Raw genomic sequence first — 23820 nt, 5'->3', positions numbered from 1 at the left:
AAAAATAAAAAAAAAACCCCACACACAACAACTAAGTTTTATTATCCATCGTGAAATAGAACATACACGCCCTCCCATAAACACAGGTAAGAAAATTAACCCTTCAGTACAGTGAACCCCATTTCACACCTTCCCTCTTATAAAAAAAAAAAAAAAAAAAAGATCCTTGATTTGAGCAACCGTCAGTGTGGGTAATTTACATTAATATAATTTATATATTATAGGTACTTATATAGCGCCGTCGATTTACATATATTGTACATTCACATCAGTCCCTATCCCTCAAGGGGTGAGCAATCTAAAGTCCCTAACTTACATTCATACATGCACATACTAGGGCCAATTTGGACAGGAGCCAATTCATCTACTGGCATGTCTTTGGAGTGTGGGAGGAAACCGGAGTACCCGGAGGAAACCCACGCAGGCACAGGGAGAACATGCAAACTCCAGGCAGGTGGTGCCGTGGTTGGGATTCAAACCAACGACCCGAGTACTGCCAGGCAGAGGTGCTAACCATTTAGCCACTGTGCTGATGTTGGTTATAACTAGGTTAATCTGTGTTGTCACATAGACTTTGATGTGTAAGAAAAGAAATACGATTTGAATATACTGTATTCCATGATCTCTTCTGTATTTACAGGGCTTTCCCCTCCTTTGAACTCCTGAAGAAGCCAACTCAGCGAAACACGCTGGTTTACCATCTTATCTTCCTAAATTCATGTTATATTTATTTGTGACCTTTTTGGTCATGGTTATAAGAGGGAAGATGACAAATAGGGTTCACTGTACTGAAAGGTTCAGGTTCTGTTTTTATGGGAGGGCGTGTATGTTGTTCTATTTCATCATGTGTAATAAAACTTAATATTTTTTATACATCCAATGTGTCAAAGGTTTCTATCCTGAAGGTATACAAGCACCTACCTTAAAAGTCCTTTACACCTTTGCTTTTTTTGTACAAACAAAAAAAAAATTCCATACTATGGTTCAGAATTGCCAAACTACCTAAAAAAGGTGCACCACCACCACACCAGCTTTAAAAAGGTCCCAAGGATGAGGTTTTCATAGTTCACCCACTGTAGCTCAGTCCTAAGCTAAGTTCACTCTGCTCACACAGGTGTCCAGCTCACTTTCTCACAGCTAGCAGCGGTTTCCTCTTCCTTTTCTGGACTATGAGGCACATTAATTAACTCCTACTGGACCAAAGTCCCTGTATCCAGATTTGGAGGTTCTCCCCACACAAAGCTCTTCAAGACATCTGAAATTCCAGGTCTCGAATAAGGACTTGGTAAGCCAGTCCTCTGCTTTTCAGACTAACCTGGAACTCCTCACCCTACATGGGTGAGAACCCCTAAGTACTCAAGGTCTTCAAACTCTCCCCTTAAAAAAAAAAAAAAAAAAAAAGGGATCTCAACTCAAATACTGGGAGAATATACCTGCCATCTGGGACACATTCCCAGGCCCTGTACAACATATACACATTACCATGCAAAGGTGTTAGGCATGAGTGAAAAATGCTGTAAATTAAGAAGGTTTCAGAAACAGAAGTGTTAGTTTATTTTTATCAATTAACAAAAAAAGGAAAGTAAAATGAACAGAAGAGAAATCCAAATCAAAATTTGGTGTGCCCATCCTTCGCCTTCAAAACAGCTTCAGTTTTTCTAGGTACACTTGCACACAGTTTTTGAAGGCACTCAGCAGGTAGGTTCTTCCAAACATCTTGGAGAACTGATCACAGATCTTCAATATTCCCAGACAGACTTAATGCTGAGGTCAGGGCTCTGTGAGGGCAAAACCATCACTTTCAGGTGTCCTTTTTTTTCGTTACACTGAAGATAGTTCTGAAGGACATTGGCTGTATGTTTGGGGTCATTGTCCTGCTGCAGAATAAATTTGTGGCCAATCACACATCTCCCAGATGGTATGGCATGATGGATAAGTATCTGTCTGTATCTCTCAGCAATGAGGTTACCATTGATCCTAATCAAATCTCCAACTCCATTTGCAGAAATGCAGCTCCGAACGTGCAAGGGAAAATTTGCAACCAGACATTTAGACATAAAAAAAAAAAAAAAAAATCATGGAATTGTTATAACAAAATGTAATCTAAAAATTTGACCCAAAAGTAGCCACCTTTTACAGATATAACAGCTGAACACACTCGTGGCATTCTTTTCTACAACGGCAATCAAATATTGTTCTGCAAGTTCTTCCCAACACTATTGCAGAAGTGCTCACAGAATGTTTTGCACTTGTAGGTGGCTTTGCTTTCACCCTTCTGTCCAGTTCATCACAAACCAGCTCGATGAGGTTCAAGTCTGAAGACTGTGCTGGCCATGATTTGAAGCCTGTAGTCTTGTTCTTTTCTTCTAAAACAGCCTGGAGCTATGTTTTGAGTCATCATCTTGCTGTGGGATAAACCCCTGATCAACTAGGCGTATTCCAGAGGGTATTGCATGGCGCTGCAAAATGCTGTGGGAGCAGTTTTGGTTCAGGGAACCATCCTTTCACCTACTAGATGGCGTACACAAATCATGCGTGATGAACCAAAGAGCTGAAATTTTGATTCATTGGTTCAGTTTTCAGTAGTCCATTGGCAGTGCTTCATGGCCTTGGCAAGCCTTGTTTTTGTCATTTTAGCAATGGCTTTCTTACAACCACTCAACCTGTCAAACCTGCAGCTCGAAGTCTTCTCTTTAGTTAAAACTGAGACTTGCTTACGTCGATCAGTATTACACTGTGCTTAAAGCTGCTCTCCTGTAAGCTGCCTGTCTCTCCTGTGGCTTTGGGTCTACGAGTCCATTTCCAAGTGTCTTTGATGGTGTCAAAAACTGTACTCACCGATACCTTCTTTTATTAAAAAGGTCTTCCCTTTTCACCACTTTGAGCGCAATGTACTACTTCCTGCAGTACAATACTGTCCAAATATTGCTTAAGAGTGCAGTAGCAGTCTGTTTCAACTCTCTTTATACAGAGAGCTTGAAAAGTAATCAAACGTTAGGACACCTGTAAAAAATTGTTAGCATAAACATTTAAAGCTTAACCACTTCCCATCTGTAAGAAGTACCTGCAGTGTAGTTGAAGTGGTTATACTGGGGATATTGCTGCATCTGCAGTCATGACCCCAGCACCAATGTTTTCTGCTGGTGATGCCATGTAATGTAAAAGCAATTTGAGCAGCTGTAGAGCTACTGGATCGCTTTTAAATGCAGTGGAAGGTGGTTCTTAGCAGTCGTTTTTACCATTCCAGTGTGATATGTTTGGTATCTATTTACTCGGCGTAACATTTTAGATTTTACCAAAAGATGGGGTATTATATTGTGCTCTTGTGCATTGTGTATTTTTTCTTAAAAAAAAAAAAAAAAAGATTTTTTTCTACATGTATGAGAGAAGTGTCAGAACCGGCCCAGTACTGATGTTATTAATTTACTTACATTGTTACAGAACCACCAAGTTGTTAAACAATTACTTCTGCCCTGAAAAAGGCCTTTGTATAATTTTGAAACTTACAATATTTTTCAGTATTTGTTATCCTAAAAACTTTTCTACCTCTGGCAGGTTACCTACCATACCTTTGTGCCATTTCAGTTCATTCAGAAGTTATATGATATTGACCAACAGAAATCATTTCAAAACACTACAGTGGGAGTTTGGGATCCCCTCTCGTAGGTTCTTCCAATTCCTCCAACTCCATCACACCCTCTCTTCCTAAGCCAAGTGGACTACTCTTGGGATTAACCCCCCTTGCATAGAACAGTTACCTACCACTTGAGATAAAAAGAGCCTCATGTCTTCCCTTTACAGATCTTTATTGGATAGTTCCCTCGGTAACATACAGCTTTCTGACAGAAGAGGATTGTCTAAAGATATAGCTGCCTTACATGGGGAGACGTGGCAAGTTCTTCTGGAACAGTTCCTAATGTCTCTTTCACCAACACAACACTTGTCCCAACCTTTTATCATACAGAGGGCATTATAGAACCCCGTATAAGTTGCATCTATGGGACCGTAGAGAGAGTCCGGATTGTCCCAGATATGGCGGATCCCCGGCAGATCTTACATATGCTCTGGAAGTAGCCAAAAGTGGAACACTACTGGCATAGTGTTATTACTACTATTAATCAGGCATTCCATCCTCTCTTATGACCTGCTGATCTGTGCACTGGGATTTTTGGATGAAGAAATATATTCACCGCATGTCAGGACTGCTAACTCTAGGCTACTGTACCTGGCATGTAAATGTATTATGATAACTGGCTTTTGCCACTTTCTCCTACATTTGAGGATTGATGAATGCAGGTCAACTCCACCCAGCTTAAAGAAAAGCAAATTTTGATGCAAAGAGGCACCCCTCATAGGTTTAATAAACTATGGAACCCATGGCTGCAGGTCCCAGGACTGGCCCCCTTAGTGCTCATGTCCCTGCAGATACAATGTTAACCACTTACCTACCAGGCACATTTACACCCCCTTCCTGCCCAGGCCAATTTTCACCTTTCAGCACTGCTGCACTTTAATTGCGCGGTCATGCAACACTGTACAAATGAAATTATAAAAAATTTTTTCACACAAATAGAGCGTTCTTTTGGTGGCATTTATAGATGGGAAAAAAAAATATCTTTGTTTCGGTTATAACATTTTGCAAAATCTTTCTACACAAAATTTAGGCCAAAATGTATTCTGCTACATGTCTTTGGTGAAAATAACACAAACCAGTGTTTATAATTTAGTTGATAGGAAAGTTATAGATGCCACAAACTATGGTATATATCTAAAGATTGCTAAATCCTGATCTCACTTCAAAGGCCCAAAAAGACCAGAACAGAACAAATACCCACAAAATGACTGCTTTTCGGAAAGTAGATAGTCGGAGGTATTTAGTAGGAGGCATGGTGAGTTTTTTGAAGTGTCATTTTGTCATAATTTTGTGGAAAGTGAAGAAAAGAAAAATGTTACACAAATTTTTTCTTTTTTTTTACTGTCACCAATGTAGTACAGTGTCATACTATAACTGGTGTGGCAGTGATCAGGGACACTGACTGGCAACCGAATGTAAAAAAAAAAAGAAAAGAAAATTATTTTTTTTTAAATTAGAAAAATAAAGTAATAAAATAAAAAAATAAGTAAAAATAGTTTGGTTTTTTTACCATTTTTGTTTCTACTCCTGTGACCAGAGCAGTACAATGTTACCATAGTATTCATATTAAGAACCTGCTTGATCTATTGTACTGGCAGATATGGGTGGTTGGGGTACACAATTGGTAGGCACACTGCGTGTTTTTGTTGAAATGGCATAGCAGTGGTACTGCTCCTTGTTTATTATTTGTGCTGAAAACAGTTAACACTTGTTACTCCTCACACATTTGTGTGTGTAGGGACTTGAGGGGCATTGCATGGGCTTCATGGCTGAGGATAAATCTTCTTTATTTTGCCAAATGATCAATCTCAGACTATTTTGCTAACTAGGCGCTTTTGTAAAGCACAGACCACTCTGTCTGTACAGAGGGAATGTCTGACTGCTAATGTACATTGTAATGTGATCCCTTTATTTTTTTTTAAACCTATAAAAAAACAAGTTATTCAAATATAAAAAAAAATATTTTTTTCCCCAGGATTCACAGCCAAATCATAATTAGCAATTAGATTGATATAGCAATAGAATCAGAACTACCAAAATAATGATTATGAAATGTAGGAACTCTGAGGGAGCAAGATTTCAATCTTACCTCCGCTCACAACAGATGACCACGAGCTGCCCGAGGAGTTGTTTCGAGCTACAGGTGGAGCAGACACTTCTCCAGGTTCATTACGTGAAACAAACTCAAGGCCCCCGCACATTGTGCTCCTACCATTAGAAACTCTGTGAGGTCGAGGATGCCGCTGTGCCTTGGGTGACATCCTTGGAGGTCCTAGAAGTAAAAACACTTGATAAAATATTTAGCAAACATAGCCAAAAGGATGGTATTTTGTTCACATTCTGAAATTTGTAAACTGAACATGTATCCAAGAAAATGAATGCATTCAAGAAATTATAGTACACGACACAGCAAAAGGATGGAGGAAGACACACAAGACTCCATTTAAAATATCAGTTGAAGCCACACCAAAAGCTGTATTAGTACAACACACCAGTTACTAACTGTGGGTGCACAGATTCGAACATACATGTGTATACATCATAGAAAAGCTTCAGATGCCAAAGATAAAATAGAATATCAATCCATCCAGCATGAACGGTTCAGAAAGCACTCAAAGAATGTCACTAACAGTTTGCTACACTGTATGTACAGATTCCACTTATATGTAGTTCTGATACTAATTTTAAGTTCTAACACTAATATTATTATAAATACAATTTAAAAAAGGGCCTTCTAAATGTCCTGAAGTAGAAGAATCAACAGGGACAAGGGATCATGATAATTCCAAAGAAATGGCAGTGTAATAAACATCAAACTAATGTTTGTAAAAATCTATGTTGAAAATAAAAAATTGGCCTTAATCTACTGTTAAAAATGAAGCAGACAGACAAAACAAATACCATTATGCAGCATATCAGTAAGGAGAGAACATTAAATGGACCTTCACTATAAACTGCTATATGCATGTTCACAGATTAGAAAGTTAATTTTAACAACACATATTTGCAGTAATAAATGTATTAAGTTTCTTTTGTATTGGTCAACTTTACAAGCCTTACTTTTAATCTGCAAAGCAACAGGTCAGAAATCTGCTAAATGTTCTCTAAATTCTTACAGTGAGCAAAGACATTTAAGGTAAAATTGTAGAATAAAATATGTAGAGATCACTTAAATTACACACACCTGCCAAATGTGCAGAGTTAAGCAGCAGAGGTGGTACCACATTTCCAGAAGGTATTTAGGAGAAAACGAGCTCTCGCAAGCAAGCAGAGGTCAGTTTCTGACACTCCAGACACACTCACAAAAATACATCACTGTTCATCACAAGATCTTACCATTTACCTATACTTTAAATAAAAAAAAAAAACAAAAAAAAAAAAAAACAGACTTTTTGGGACGACTGTCGTCACCAAGACAGTATAACCTCCTCAGCAATAAATGCCCATTAGAGGTTCCAACCCCTAACCACTATCAAAACCTTAAATTGTTTGTATTTCAATATACTGCAAACCCATTACAAAGTGAAAAGGAATAGATTCTATCAAAATTAAGATTCAGATGAAACCTACAATTTACCTTAACCCTACTAAGGATTTAATCCCTTCAGATCTATACTTACCCTGAGTGTATACAAGTACCAGCACTGTCCGCTACTGACCTATGCGTAAAAAAACAAACAAAAAAAAAAAAACAAAAAAAAAAAAACTTACCTGCTCTGTGTAGTTTTGCACACAGCCGCACGGATACTCTTCTTATTGGGTCCCCCGATGGCTCCTGCTTACTGTCTCAGCCACTGGGGAGGCAGAAACCCCCGTCCAGCACATCACTGAATCTCCATGAGGCTCAGTTATGTATTGAGAGGACTGGAGGCACTGCTGCACACAGGTTTTTTTTAACCTGGAGACTTTACAATCACTTTAAAACATTCAAAGCAAAAAGCATTGTCTGCAATGCTATTTTAATAGGGGACTTCAATTATCCAGATATTGACTGGGCAGACATAACTGCTCTCTCATTTAAGGCTTGACATTTCTTAAATCTCTTGTCGGACAAATGCATGTGTCAATTCAACTGCATGTGTCAATTGGTGGAGGCCCCACCTAGAAATAATGCTCTGCTAGATCTACTAATGACAAACAGATCTGATTGTAGATGTGAAAATAAGGGATAACTTATAAAACATTAATCACAGAGTGCATTCAGTGCCGGTTTGTATACAGTGCTCAGCATAAAAGGAGTAAACCCCCAACAGATTTGTCAGAAAACATTTCCTTTCCTTTCAGAATCAACATTTTCTATGGGACACTACTACAAAATATGCCCACGAATGCAGGCCATTGATTGCAAAATATTTGTTAATTTGCTCACACAAAGTATTTCTCATAAAATTCATTCAAGACCAAGTTGCAAAAACGAACACACCCCAATGAAAGGCTTATGGAGCAAAGCTAGATTTTAGACAAATCCTAACAAGAATTCAATTACAGGTGAGTCTAAATTATTCACTATACAAGTGTCCAGCACACAGCTGATTATAAAAAAGGGTGTTACTTAAAGAAAACCCCTCCCATTTCATGCCGTCAGCAACAGCACCACATGGAAGAGAAATGTCACAAGGCCTGAGAAAGAAAATCATTTCTTCACACAAGAAAGGTGAAGGCTACAAGATGATCAGCAAAGCTTTACTTGTCAGTCAGAATACTATAGCAAAATTGATACAAAAAATTTAACAAAGATGGAACTGCAACAGTCTCACAGACACATCCGGCCATCCACGGAAGTCAACACCTCGTCAGGAGAATCTTCTGATGAGAAGGGTTGAAGAAAAATCACCATTCAAATTCACTGTACTGCGCTAAAGAAGTGGAAAGCCAAATTGGGGTGATTGTTTTTCCCAGACACAATATGACGTATACCGCAGAGGAATGCCATGCATGGGTGTCATCCACGAAGGATGCGTCTCTTAAAGCCCATGCACAAAAAAAGCCCGCCTAGAATTTGCCAGAGCCCATTCTGAAAAATAAAACTACTGGGAATCTACTCTGGAGTGATGAGACCAAGATAAATGTTTTTGGAACTGATGGCTTCAAAAGTGCACGGCACCACAAAGGTGAGGAGTACAAAGAAAAATGCATGGTGCCTACAGTGAAACATGGTGGTGCCAGTGTCCTCCTGTGGGGCTGCGTGAGTGCTGCTGGTGTCAAGGAGCTGCATTTCATTGATGATATCATGAATTCACAGATGTATTGCTCTATATTGAAAGAGAAGAGGCTACCACCACTCTGTGTCCTTGGTCATTGTGCACTGCTCCAACTTAAAGCGGAGCTCAACCCAAAAGGGGAAGTTTGGCTTTAATGCATTGTCCCCCGCTCCCTGTTAAGGATTGGCACCTTTGGGGAGCTAGTACCCGAATTTGACAGGTACCTGCTCCCACTTCTTCTGCGATCACCTAAGGTGATCGGAAGCGGATGTTGTGCCCCCCCTCCCCCCGTAGTCTTCAGGGACACGTGACAGGTCCCAGAAGACTACAGGCCATTCACAAAAGAACAGTGCTATTCGCGCATGCACAGTGGGCACCTGGCTGTGAAGCCGCAAGCTGTCATAGCCGGGTGCCCACACCGCTGGACCGAGGGACAGGTGTCTGTAGTTTAAAAATCGGCAGCTACAGTTTTTGTAGCTGCTGACTTATTTATTAAATCAGCTGGAACTCTGCTTTAACAATGATCCAAAACACACATCTAAGGTCACTGTTGCATTTCTGAAGAACAGGGTGAAAGTTATTCAGTGGCCAAGTATATCTCTTGATCAAAATTCCCCATTAAGTGTTCGATTGGGTTAAGAAAACACAAGTTGATAATCACTCTCCATACAGCAGCCAGGCTCTAAAAGAGATCATTCTTGAAAAATGAAAGATAGATGTTGCAAAACGTCACCAATTTGTTAATTCCACGCCTAGAAGATTGGGTGCTGTCCTTACAAGTCATGGAGGTCATACAAAAAACTAGATGTAATAGTTTTTTTTATGTGGGGTGTATTCATTTTTGCATCCACTTACTTGAGTAAAACTAAAGATTTTATAATGCTAATTATATTAACTTTGCTTACATGTAATGAGCTAAAACTAAAAGTTCTATAAAAATCATTTTGTCAAAATTTTGGAAACTGTTCTTTTGTTCATTGAGATATTGATTAAAATCTTACTTTTCAAATAAAAGGGGTGTACTCATTTATGCTGAGCACTGTACATGCAGTTTGGAATAATGTGAAATAGCATTGCTTCCTATGGTGCCTGTTCGCATATGTCCGGTACACTGGCAGTGCGGATTCAGTGAGGATTGAAAAAAAAGAGTTCTGTTCAATTTCTGAGCAGTGCGGTCCAGTTCAGGTGTGGATTACAGGCTATTGATTCCTATAGGAACCGCAGGTCATCAGTTGTGAACAGGATTTCAATGTAGGATCAGGGTTACAGTTCAGGATCAGGTTTCAGCAGTTGGCTCTCCCCCCCTCCTCAGTAAAACAAAAAAGCCTTGCAAAACCGGATCTACTCTGATCCTGTAAACAGTACAGATCTGCAGCTGTGCCACAAACACCAGTACTGAACCGCTGAACAAGTAGGCTGCAATCCGCACTGAAACTGGACCTTTAAATCCTGAATGCACATGTGTGAATCAGCATTTAGCGTAAATCGTAAGAAAAAGTTAGAACACAAATTTCAAAAGAGCCAACATTTCTAACCGGAGCTCCATACTACAAGATATTAAATAGGATCAAATTCCAGAAACAATGAACACGAGGAAAAATGGGAGTGCTTTATGAACATATTAAATAAAAAGCATTAACCAGTACATTCCAATGGGCAACAAATAAAAAAAAAAAAAAAAAAAAAAAAAGGGAAAGGTACCTGGTAACTACAAGCCAGTCAGCCTAACATCAATAGTATGTAAACTATTCGAGGGGATTATAAAAGGGACTATATTCAAGAATTTGCTTATGAAAACAGTATTCGTAAATCGGCATGGATTTATGAAAGATCATTCTTGCCAGACCAACCTGTTAACATTCTATGAGGAAGTGAGAGGTCATCTAGACAGAGGAAGGCCTGTGGCCATGGTGTATCTGGATTTTGCCAAAACACTCAATAAAAGTTCCCCATTAATGCTTAATTTACCAATTTAGGTATGTTGGCATGGACGACATGTATGTACCTGGATAGAAAACTGGTTTAAGGGACATGTTCAAAGAGTGCCGATTTTACAAAAAAAAAAAAAAAAAAAAGGATAGTCAACTACATGGCAAATGAGGTTTAAAAACTGAAAAATGTAAAAGGAATGTACTTGGGGGCTAAAGATATGAGCACAAGTTACTAAAGGGGGGAGAACCTTTGGGGGAATTCTGGATGTAAAAAGATTCGGGGATCCTAGCAGATTACAGGCTCGACAATAGCATGCAATGCCAAGCTGCAGCAAGCAAAGCTAGCAGACTATTGGCATGCATTAAAAATGGTATTTACTGAAGAGATAAGAATATAATTCTACCACTTTACAAAATTCTGGTCTGGCCACATCTTGAATATGACGCCCAGTTCTGGTCACCAGTCCTCAGGAAGGATGTGCTGGAACTGAAGAGAGTCCAGAGAAGGGCATCAAAGCCAATAAGGGGACTGGAGGACCTCAGTTACAAGGAATGACTACAAACACTAAACTTATTCTCCCTGGAGAAAAAGACGCTTAAGAGGTGATATGCTAGCGATAAAAAGTATAAATATTTCGATGGTAATTCTAGCAGCAGAAAACCGTCAGTCTCAAGTTGCTTAAAGGGCATGTGTCCACTCAATGAAGTTGGACGAGATGCTGTTTAATCTAAGGGGTTTTTTACTGTCAGAGCAGTAAAGATGTTGAACTCTCTTCCACAGTTGGTGGTCTCAGCAGGGATTGTCAATTTAAAAAAAAAAAAACAAAACAAAAAAACTCTTAGATGACATCTTAGCGAACGCAATATACAGGGATATGGGAAATGGTATTGACAAAACACACATACCCACATCGGTTGAACTGGATGAACAGGTGACTTTATTCAACCTTACCAGCTATGTAACTAGATACATTCCCTTCCTACCTCTTTATCAATATAATTTTCTCCAGAAGTATAGGTGCATGTTGATAGGAAAAAAAAACAAACATTTTATCTGACAGTGTAAAGGACTTTTTTTTTTCTTCTACACTTACACAGGTTTGAATCGCTCTTCACAGAACATTTGACATCAGGTGAGGAGGGAGATTTATTGCCTTGCCATCTGCTTTAATCCCTTAAACCACACACTAGTGTCCCACTCAGCTGAACAGGAATATTTTTTGTTGTGGCCTATGCACTCCGCCCTCCCTTTGCGGCTTTAAAGGGACTGTTTAGGGGGCAGTCTAAACACTGCTCAGATAAGCGTTTTACGACCAACCTCCCCCACTCCATCAAACACAAGTGTAAACAATGCGGAAGAGGTACTGAAAACACTGTTCCTAGACTTTGATCAATGAGTGGATTAAAAATTACTCCAAGTAATGTAGATCTGAGAATGAAAAACCATTACATCTTGACACAATTCTGGCTGTTACCCACTCTGCAAACCTTTTGGGTGTCAGGGCCTTCCCCACCATCTTCCACAGACCTGACATATGTCATGACTGTAAATAAATAACATGGCCAGACTTGAGTCATTACAGAACACAAAAGCAGAATTAGGAGCACAAGGATGAGTGTTAACACTACATTCATCTGGATCCACTCTCCTGCACCAACAAATCTGCAATGTGGACACTTCTCAGGAGTATGCGCAGTCAACAGTTTTGAACACAAACAAAATTGGGGAAACTGAAAATAACTACAAATGCAACAAATAAAGCAACATTTGGGGGTAGAAACAGCTTTATATGCACACAGTTATGACAAAGTACAACAAATGAAGATTCATACCAAAAGAAGCAAAAAGCAACTGAACAAAAGCAACATATGACAGACTGTTCAAACAAAAATAATCTGAAACTCTAACTTTATAAGATCATCATTACCAGTTGGGTAAAAGCATGAGTAGCAATAGGCAAAAGTAACCAGAAAAACTTGCAAGTCTACTTTAACAAGCAGCAGAGGAAAAATTGCCACTGTTAAGCATATGTACTGTGCGGTACATGATTAGTATTACATGCATTAAAACAAAAAGTTATTCACAAAAATAACAATTTTCCCTTCCTAACATGGCCACAGGGAGAAAGAAAGTTTGCCATAACACTAGAAATAAAATTGGCATTACTTGGGTAACAAAAAAAAAAAAAAATTGAAAGCCAGTGAATTGACCAACAACTGTGAGCAGCTATCCCAAGTACATGATGAAATTATATGAGCAGTGAAAGTAAGCAACACAAGCTGATCATGCATTCCATGATACACTATGCGCTCAGAGAAGATTTGTTATTGCAGTCCAGCTAAGCAGCCCTAAACAAATATTACTTTTAAGAAACGTGACCATAGCTGCAACAAGGAAGCTGTAGATGTGATTATTAAGGTCTTACGAATGCCATAAGCGTAGATGCAGTATGTAAAGGGGATTTACAAAAACAAACAAAAAACAGAGGTGTTGTACCTTCTGAAGACATGCGTTTAGGCATAGTAGAGACAGGAGCTGGAGAACCATGAGCAGAGGGGTGAGACGGTGGCCTTGATGGCCGCGAAGGGGGCCTGGAGGGCGGCCTTGTAGGGGTGGCTGCCCGAGGTGGAAGAGAGTTGGGACCTGACTGGTAGCGAGAAGGTGGGCGGGAGGAAGGAGATGGACAAGGCGATGGCCAGGGAACACCTGACAGAACAAATGAGATGAAGGAAAGTATAAAAAAAACAAAAATATGGGAAAAGGAAAGTGGGAAAAATAGAAAATAACATAGGTGAACAGAAAAAAGTAAAATATAAACAGAGGGGAAATGATTTTTGGCACTATCTGCAATTTATTAAGAAAGAAAAAAAAGCTTGCAAATAAGAGCTTTAAAGTTCATATTATATACAGTGCAAAAGCTCTAGTTTACACAGTGTTGTAATTACACCCATTTGTGCAATAGGTTACCTATTTTACACAAATTATAAAGTGATCAAAAAAAAGCTTCTAACACTTCTATTAAACAAAAAGCAAAATTAGAAAGATCATACACAATCAGGGGTATAAAGTTTGTAAACTTGCCTCCGTTAACAACTCTTTGGTCAGTTCCAGAACTGGGACTGTATTCTGAAGAATGTGATCCAGTTCTTGATGGTATAGGTCCAGATCCAGATTGACCCATTCTTGGTGAATTTTGCCTTACACCATGGCTACTCCATGACATGCCATCTTTACTTCTCTGCCCTGGAGGTACATATTTGTTTTCCCTAAATAAATTAAAAGGCATTAAGCACATAATTATAAAGTTTCAGTAAAAAAAAAAAAAAAAAAATAGAATATAGTTTTAATATTTATTTTTTTTCTAATGTCTATACCTAGGAGTCACAGAATGTCCATCTCTGTCGCACATGTTGCGCTGAACAGCAGTGTATTTTTCCTCTTCAGATCTGTCATCATTTTCCAAGGCAACACGGGCTTTATATTGAGAGCTTGACTCAATCTCTTCAGCTATTTGAGCTGCTCGTGCTTCCCTCTTTAAAAACTCTTCAGAATTGTCCCTTTCTAAAGGAACTCTGTGGAAAAGTTAAGAATGTTGTTCATAATAAAGAAGGCTTCTAGTATTCACATAAGGAAATCTAGAAGGAAGAGAAAACTACCAAACTGAAAGCCTTTGAATGGCAAAATGACACACACAAGAATATACAAGAGCTAAAGCTACATTTTATCTTGTTTTGACTATTTTGTGGCTGCAGCACTATAATCTTTCAGGACTGCGCCTCAGAAATATATCACTAAAAAAACATAAAAACTAAACTGGAAACCTCTACTTACGTATATGAGGAGAGACTGCTGTCATAGGTGGATACTACACCATAATTTTCTTCATTATACCGAAACATTTCATTCGGATCCCAACCATTAGACTGAAACCAAAAACATGGTTAATATAAACACACAGTCAAGCCAATCACCATAATTTTATCAGCACAAGTACAGCAGTCAAGTGATTTTTTTTGTACAAACCACCTGTTCTAAAATAAGTTGTATCACATTTAGAATCTGCTCAATATCTGACATACATTGATGTGAAATTGCCTTTCTTAAAGTGATTGTAAATGCTATTTTTTTTTCTCCAACAAGTTTATACTTACCTGCTCTGTGCAATGGAATTGTAAAAGGTCAGCTTAGGATTGTACTCTCCAGACAACTCAAGTGTTTTCCATAGGTTTATCTTTCGTGCCAGACTACACTTTTTTTGGGAAACCTTCGGCCATCAGTATGAAATATTGCATAGAAATATTTCATAGTTACACTCTGCAGTCTGGTACTCCAGGGTTTCAAAAAAACTTTACTGCAATGCTGTGAAAGACCAGAATAGCATCACAGAATATGCACGCATGCACAAAACTGGTTGAATTAGTAAGAGGAATGACAGCCCCCTCAACTCTTAGTAGAGAGAATCCCCCCCATATCAGTCAAGTGCATAATTAGGCTGCTTTCATGCAGAACCCTTTTACTTCCACTCTTGCATTTAAAAAAAGCAGAAGAAAACACGTGACCATATATTCCTATGGGACTCTTCACACTGATCCTTTGCAGGTCAAGTGCGTTTAAAATTCCTGCTTGCTGCATTTTTGGTGCAGGTTTGGAGTGGTTAACAAATAAAGCACCTCCCCATTGAAATCAATGTAAAATGTGGTAAAAACATTGAAAACCGCATCCACGCTGCGTTTGAGTCATGTGCTGTAAAAAATGCGGCAAAAATGCCGTAAAAAATGCAAGCTAAGATCAGTGTGAAAGTAGCCTCAATGCAGGGCTTCATTAATAAAAATCTCAGCATGTGCTGCAGTATGTTCAGAACAAGAGCACCCTGAAATAATTTAGCTGAAAATTAAAACATTTAAAAAAAAAAAATTAAATTCAAAAATTAAAAAAGAGGTGTATGTAAATACATTTGAGCTCCTCTTTCTTGCTTGGGCAGGATTCATACCTCACTATTCCCCCAATATATATTTTCTGTTTAAAATCAATGGAAAGGCATAACGACACGCATGAACATGCACAATAAAGTGTGATAAAAATGCACATCAAGCCTCCAAAAACACAAAATGTGTGAAAGGACCCCAGGTGTTCCCAGGTGGTTTGTGTCATAATGTGCTACTATGCACCACATACTAGCACATTATGAAAGACTTACCTGTCAATGTGCTCTCCAGCGCTGAGCTGATCTCACGGGTCCCGGGCGCTTCCATCTTCGCCTCTTCCTTCTACGATGACATCATGGTACAGACCAGATTCCATACATGTCTGCTGAACTGTTCAGCTTATTATACTTACCAGCTGAGAGGCAGGAGGAAGCATTTATGACAGAATAAACCAATAGGGTTTCTTCTGACACACACACAAAAAACCATGCATCGTAAAAACAGAATGTCTGAAAAAGACTTACTACATCTGTATCTAAAGATTCCAGCTCATCATTATTAGTAGATGCATTGCTACTAAGGAGGACATCACCCCCATCCCATGGCTCCAGATCTCTCTCTTTATGTTCACCATTAACTTTAGAAGCTATACCCGAATCAGTGAAGCCATCTTAAAAAGGGGGAAAAAAAAAATTGTTAGGCTATTGGTATGGTAGTTCTGCAGTAAGCATTATAAACAAGTCAATTTTACACGAACACAAAAAAAAAGTGTGACTTAAAAAAACAATTCTACAGTAAGCAAAGTGATTGCATGCAATATGAACTTAACACATAGCTCAACATTTGCTTGGAGTTAGTCAAGATTTATTAAAAAAGACAGAAAACCGTTGTGTAATGACTGCAACAGCAGATTTTAACATACCAAACTAAAACAGAGTGACAACACTGAAAGTTCTGAAATTATTGTCAGAAGGCCCAATCTACTACACACTACAAAGTGCTATTGGTGGATGTGTGTCTAGCAGCAATCACTGCAGGTAAATCACTGGCTGTGCAAACAGCTACGAATAGCTGCAGCCGCCAACAACCCATCATTAAATGTGCATGGTATCTTTGGCAGCTAGCCGCTCATACCTGTCAAGGAATAGCAGCAGGAATTAGAGTCCTGCCACTGCCATTTGCATTGTGGCAAAATGCCTGTGAGAATGCAGTCTTAGTTTATCAAGATACGTTGAATACAATTCAACTTTTCTATACTGCTAGAAAAGAAAAATTAAATAATTTCTCATTAACTTCCCTAAAAAAAGCCATTTGGAAAAGCAGCAAAAGGGTTTAAATCAGTGGTGCACCAAAATGAAAATTCTGGTGCCGAAACCAAAAATGCAAAATGCACTTGGCCGAAAACCGAAATGCACAGCTTTTAAAAGTGAATATATTTTTTGGAAAAAAAATACACTTTGAATATATATATATATATATATATATATATATATATATATATATATATATATATATATATATATATATATATATATATATATATATATATATATAAAAATGGCGAGTAAATAGATACCCAAAAACTGCGTACGCTCGTGGAATGGCATGAAACTGCAGTACTTAGAAATCTCCATGGGTGATGCTTTAAAAATATCTACAGGTTAGCAGTGTAAAGTTACAGAGGAGGTCTAGTGCGAGAATTAATGCTCTTGCTCTGAGGTTCGAGGCGATACCTCACAAGTGTGGTCTGAACACCATTTACATATGTGGGTATGGCCTACGTATGCGTTCACCACTATTTGCAAGCACGGGGGGACGGGGCAATTTAAACTTATTTTTATTTATTTAATGTTTTTTTGCACTGTCCCTTTAAAAAAAAAAAATTGTAAACAAACACAATCACTTTTATTCTTATCACAAGAAATGCATCCCTTGTGATCAAAATAATTAGTGACAGGTCCTCTTTATGGAGAGATATGGGGTCAATAAGACCCCACATCTCTCCTCTGCAATATAAAGCATTGGATCAAAAAGCATTGATCTAGTGCTTTACAAAAAAAAAAAAAAAAAAAGGGAACCGGAAGGGACATCACTCTGGTCTTCCAAGGGCATAGAGATAAGTGGAGGCCATCTTTCCTTCACTCATCTCTATGCCCAGCGCCGGGATCATTCGATGGTTTCTCAGGTAATGCTGAGAACTACCGAGCGGCGAGGGGTTTTTTTTCAGCACCTGTATCGGTGCTTTTTTTTCTTCCCCATTTCGGCCAATGGCCGAAAGGGGCGTTTTCAGCCGAAACGTTTCGGCCACCAAAACTTCGGTACATCCCTACTTCCAATATTACAGAACAGGCCCAGTTTACTGTGACTAACTACTACTGGCTATATATTACCTGGATAAAAAAAAGAAACTTCAGATATATTTCAACTGTTTATGTTAAAACTCTCCCATTTAACCCCCCTACCATAAAGAGTATTGATATCAGACAGCAATCTTCAACTCCATGCGAATCCACTTTAGATTACAATCTTCCTGGCTTTTAAGATTTAACTGTGAATATTTGTTACTACTACACAATACCTCTTCTTGCATAATTCACATCCATGTCTTTAAACTGCACCATCACAAAATCGGAAGACTTGAATAATATACTATCCACGATGTCTTCACGCTTTGGCCCACCAACAGAGTCTTTATTTTTTTTGTGAGCTGCATCAAGAACTAAGTCACACTGTAACACAAGAGATCAGAGTTAAACAAGACCAACATCACATATACATTTACCATATGTTTCTAAATGCACAAAAATCGGGTAGAACAGATTGTAACTCAAGAACCTCTCTTACCTTAGGGCTGTAGGTTTTAAAAACCCCTTCATACACACTTCCATTTTTTACATGTACCTCACATTTTGATCCCTAAAATGAGGATGAAAACAAAAATATCACTTTTACAAAAGAAAAAAGCCAACACCTTTACGCAACACAAAAAGAGTGAGCAGTACTTTATCCAAAACAAAAAAAATGTGCCTTTTTGTTATTTAGAGTGCAGAGGGATTACAACCCGTCAGGTTTAATGGCTGTCTTTGCCCCCGTTAGGGAGATTTATCCTATTTATCCTGTTTACCATTGTCATTGAAAGTAAAAGAAAAACCCAACATTTTCAGTAGTCCCCAGAAATGTAATAGATGGAAAATCTTCCAATAGGGACACTAGTTTTGGTGACCTGGGGCTCCCCAAGGAACTCCCTGAATTTGCATATATTTCCTCCCATTTCTTCTTGGGCTATGGAAAAGGAAGTGAAGGGAAATCTCCACAGATACAGATGGTGGGAAAAAAAACAAAAAAAAAAACAAAAAAAAAAAAACACCCACACATTTTGCCTATAGTTCTACTTTAGACTAGGAAGTCAAGTGTCCTTTCATTTGAAGAGAAAACAAGAGAACTTTTTCCCCCCGCACCCCATTGTATCTGTGGGTGGGGGCAGATGTTCATGCAGCCGAACTACTCAGAACTGACTACTCAGGTGGAGACAGACACTGGTCTCAGAACAGAGACACTAAATCTACAGAAATTCAGATGTATTCATAGTTTGCTCCTTAGGAACAGTAAATATGGTCACCTTAAGGTACTACAACTAGGGGTGGAGCAGACCACCTTCAAAACCAATTCTATGGGAAAGGGATAACAAGGAGAAAAATCGCTATGGTACAGAGAAAAGCAGGTGCAGAGACAGACATGCCAGTATGCCCGCTGTAGTGACTGCAAGTCAGAGTGGCAGGGCTCTCTCACTGAGACACCAAATTGTATAGTAAAGGTTCACAGCAGATTAAGTGCTGGTGTGAATACCCTGGATCTGGTGGCCCCATTTGGCTTTGTCAATAGCTGCTTGATAGAAATATCTTCAGCTAGAAAGCCTTGGTTGAGCAAAACTAGTGAGAAGACCCGCTTCCTTAGTAGGGTTGCACCGATACCAGTATCAGTGCCGATACGAAGCATTTTCACGAGTATCGGTACTCATGTAAATGCTCCAATACCTTCAGGCTCAGTTCTCAGGATTCCCCGCTGACAGAAGACATGTAAACAAAACAAAAAAAGCCGGCAATTACTAGTTGGCAAAAGTGTTACTAAACCCACAACCATAAAATCAGTCTGTATATGGGCAGCACAGTGGTTAGCAATTCCGCATGGCAGTACTAGGGTCGTTGGTTCGAATCCCAGGCACGGCACCACCTGCCTGGAGTTTGCATGTCCTCCCTGTGCCTGCGAGGGTTTCCTCCGGGTACTCCTGTTTCCTCCCGCATTCCAAAGACATGCTGGTAGGTTGTCTCCTATCTAAATTGGCCCTAGTATGTGTATGTATGAATGTGAGATAGGGACCATAGATTGTACACCCCTTGAGGGTTAGGGGCTGATGTGAAGGTAAAGCGCTGTGTAAATTGTCGGCGCTATATAGGTACCTGTAAAAATAATAATATGCAGTGAAGCATGCTTGTTATACCCCAAGACGTTAATCTTCTGCACTGTGTAAAAAGGCTGTTTGATCCTGACTTCTCTGATCCTCCCCTTCTACTGCCCGCAATCCATCTGCTGATAGTACAGAGCTCTAGGAGTCACTCTGTACATGCTCAGTTTAGTGTGTATTGATCGCGGGGGGGAGGGGTTCTGCTTTGAGAGGGTGCTTGTGATCAGCACAGGGCCAATAAGCACTGTCCAGAGGGTCAGGAGTTATGCAGCCTCATAAGACAGCCAGAACAGAATGAAAACTCCTGCTACAAGCATTAATCAATGCTCAGCTGGACACTGATCGAAGTCATAAACACTGCTATATACAGCTGATGAGAAAAGGTATGTAGCAGTTTATATTTACTAAAAATAATTGCATTCCATGTTCTGTGACTGTGGGAGACCAGATATAGCAAATGCAGGGTCATGGGTTTAGTAAAATTTTATGAAGCGGGACTGTGCATCCTTAACCACTTGCCCTCCTGAGGATTTACCCCCCCCCCCCCTTCCTGACCAGGCCATTTATTTTGCGTTACAGCGCTGCGTTACTTTGACAATTGCGCAGTCATGCAACGCTGCACCCAAATGAAATGTACATCCCTTTTCTCCCCCCCCCCACGAATTAAGCTTTCTTTCTGTGGTATTTATTTTTAGTGATATAAAACAGAACAAAAAAAAAAAAAAAGACTGACAATTTTGAGAAAAAAAAAAAATTATATTTTTGACTTTTTGCTATTAAACATGTCCAGTAAAAAAAAAAAAAAAAATTTCATTTAATCAAAATTTAAGCCAAAATATATTCTGCTACATGTTCTTGCCGGTACAAAAAAAAAAATCCCAAGACATGTAAATTAATTGGTTTACATGAAAGTTATAGTGTTTACAAAATGGTGGTATATATACACACACACAGGAATTTTTTTTTATTTGGTGCACAGCCATCCAGAGCAGTGTGCCCAAGCCGACAGGGAGGAGGACTTTTAGTACACAAAGCAGCCCTCCGCCGGAGATCCTCAGTAGTCACCGGGTGCTGGCGGTTAATCACCAGCCGGGACACGGTGACTCACAGCTGCGGATGGCGGCGCAGGTAGGGCACGTACCCCTTACCCGGAAATACAAAATAAATAAAAATATATATATATATATATATATATATATATATATATATATATATATATATATATATATATACACACACACACACACACACACACACACACACACATACACATACACTGTATCTGCTATAGGGCGGTCAGGATATGGTTAACATCCAAATACTCATTCAGCTGTCAGCAGGGCTCTGTACCCACAGCTGAAGTGTAAACAAGTTGAACTGTCAAAAAAGCAAGCAGCCTGACAATGTTTATCAACAGCATTGATCATCCTAAAACAGAAAGATAAAGAAATTTTTGTATCTGTTTATTCATCCAGAGATCAAAAAGGATGAACTTCCCCTCAGCAGATGAGAATTTAAAAAGCAGCCTGTCCAGTAAAAAGGGTTTTGTTTTTTTTTTGTCTTCCTCGGCTTAACCCCTAGTTTACTCTAGTCAGCCCTAATTAAAACCTTCTCCATTCATCCTCCTGATTTTTTGTTTGTTTCTATTTTATAAACTTATTAAAACTTTGCTTTGTTCGTTAATAGGTTTTTACACCTTTAACATATATTTATACTTTTCACATTGGGAAAAAAAAAAAAAAAAAGCACAAAATGGAAAGAAAAAAAAAAAAAATTGGTAAATAATTCTTCAATGCTTTGTACCAGAATCATAAACAGGACTAATTTCAGAATACAATGTGCACTTTTCAAGTGCAATAACACTATTTTTAAACATTGCTTTAAAAAAAAAAAAAAAAGGAAATGATATCTGTGCATCCCTACCCCTTAGTATACTAAATAAAGCTTGTACTTAATGTATAGCCACTAGAGGGGGCCATGCTCTTCCTAGGGGCGGCATCTGTGCCCCATTCAAAAAAGTTTGAATGGAGCCGCTTTTTGGCAAGAACACAGCAAATCAACTTAGGCTAGGCCAAAAGATTAAAATAGTTTATTTTTGAGCATTTAAAACATCTGTTAACTACAAAATAATTTGTAATTCTACAGCAAAGAAAGGTAAAATTAGTTATACAGTTTAAATGAAGAACAAACCTGAAAGGAAATGCAGACCAAAAACAAAAGAACAGTAAAAATTATAACTTACAACTACTGAAGTTAGAATGTGGACCATTCTCATGTTTGCATAGATTCCATCAAAAGAAATCTAAAATAAAAAAAAAAGTTAAGATGTTATTTTAATAAGCAGTATCTCATGACATTGCCTGGAGAAAGTCTAATAACGTACATGCCAATGTGAAATCGTGGCCAGACTGGGGACATTCAAGTGTTTACATATTCTTAAGCAATAAATGAGCTTTAACCCCCACCTTGTCTACCAGGGTATGTTTATAAACATCCTAGTATTCATTAAAAAAAAAAAAAAAAAAAAAAAGAATTATGCTGCCACCTTCAGGTGAATGGACAATGATGAAAAAACACCACACATGGAAATGTCCTCTTAGATATAACCCCCGCACAACTACGCAAGCCATGAACCACAAAAAGGAGGAGGTGGGATCCCCATTTCCTGCGATATACATCAAGAAAAAAGGATTTTATAGATGAACCAAAAATTCCTTTATAGTATATCCCAGGACACAGGAAATCTTCATATTCATTACAATCGGGATGTCCCAAGGCACAGAATGTGAGCGGAAGCAAGAGGGCAATAAGCCATATGGTCCAAACAATGAAACCTGATCAAGTTACCACCTGATGCAGCAACCTGCAAGACTTGCCAACCAAAGCGTCCTCAGCAGCTCGAACATCCATTTGCTAAAACTTTGTCATAAAGTATGAACCTGAGACCAGGTAGCAGCTTTACAAAAACTTTAGCTACCAAAGCCTGATGATGAATAAAGCACCAGAAATTCCTGATAGAATGAGAAGTCACCAAAAATGGTTAAACTTTGCCCTTTAGACAATGAGCTTATGGATCCATTGAGAAATAGTAGATTTGGAAGCTCTATGAGCCTTCCTTGGGCCATCAGAAGGCACAGACTGATTAAGTGCAGCAGTCAGTTTCAGGTAACACCTGACAGCAGGAACCACATCCAAAGTGTGAAAAGCCTTGTCCTTCAGAGTCTGAGGCTTAGGACAGAAAGCCAGCAATACAATGTATTGGTTGAGATGGAACAAAGAAGCCAGCTTAGGTAAAGAACAAATGAGACTATAGAATCACCTTGTCAAGGTGGAGCACCAGGAAAGGTTCTCCTTATAGGTAAGAGCAGCCACTTTTGAAACATCTAATGCAGGCAAGGGAGAGGTATAAAATTAGGGAAAACTGGAGAATCAACTGCAATTTTCCACGCCTGGAGGAGTGTGGACAGTGCAGGAACATGAAGTTAAGCCTAACACAGGATAATATCCCCTTCTTCCTGAGTAGCTCGACTACTGGTGCTTCCTTGATTTATGAATGCCACCGTGGTGTTGTCTGACTGAACCGTTACAGGAAGCTCTAAACTGCACAGATCAACACAGTATAGTAAAGCAAACTGCCCTCAATTACAAGATGTTGATGGGCAACAA

At 38.9% G+C, this 23820-nt stretch overlaps 1 protein-coding gene across 5 annotated transcripts in view; it reads right to left on the bottom strand.

Annotated features, from left to right (window-relative positions):
• The window catches only part of ATXN2 (ataxin 2), a 107001-nt gene that overhangs the window by 44959 nt on the left and 38222 nt on the right, over window positions 1–23820 (bottom strand). For 4 of the 5 annotated variants that reach the window (XM_089676790.1, XM_089676806.1, XM_089676784.1 and 1 more), the window contains exons 3-11: window positions 22397–22456; window positions 18537–18608; window positions 18271–18421; window positions 16217–16362; window positions 14599–14690; window positions 14142–14339; window positions 13849–14033; window positions 13264–13473; window positions 5724–5906 (exon numbers count right to left, since the gene is read on the bottom strand). In XM_089676790.1, the coding sequence (XP_089532916.1) occupies window positions 5724–5906; window positions 13264–13473; window positions 13849–14033; window positions 14142–14339; window positions 14599–14690; window positions 16217–16362; window positions 18271–18421; window positions 18537–18608; window positions 22397–22456 (1297 nt within the window). The remainder of the gene's footprint in view (window positions 1–5723; window positions 5907–13263; window positions 13474–13848; window positions 14034–14141; window positions 14340–14598; window positions 14691–16216; window positions 16363–18270; window positions 18422–18536; window positions 18609–22396; window positions 22457–23820) is intronic. The other variant, XM_089676813.1, reaches the window with a different exon arrangement.

Source organism: Staurois parvus, unplaced genomic scaffold (assembly GCF_062004578.1).
Source record: "Staurois parvus isolate SC_StPar_1 unplaced genomic scaffold, SC_StPar_1.0 ptg000014l, whole genome shotgun sequence".
NCBI classification, from domain to species: domain Eukaryota; kingdom Metazoa; phylum Chordata; class Amphibia; order Anura; family Ranidae; genus Staurois; species Staurois parvus.
The sequence above is the reverse complement of the archived record's forward strand: the minus strand, read 5'-3'. Positions and strand labels throughout refer to the sequence as shown.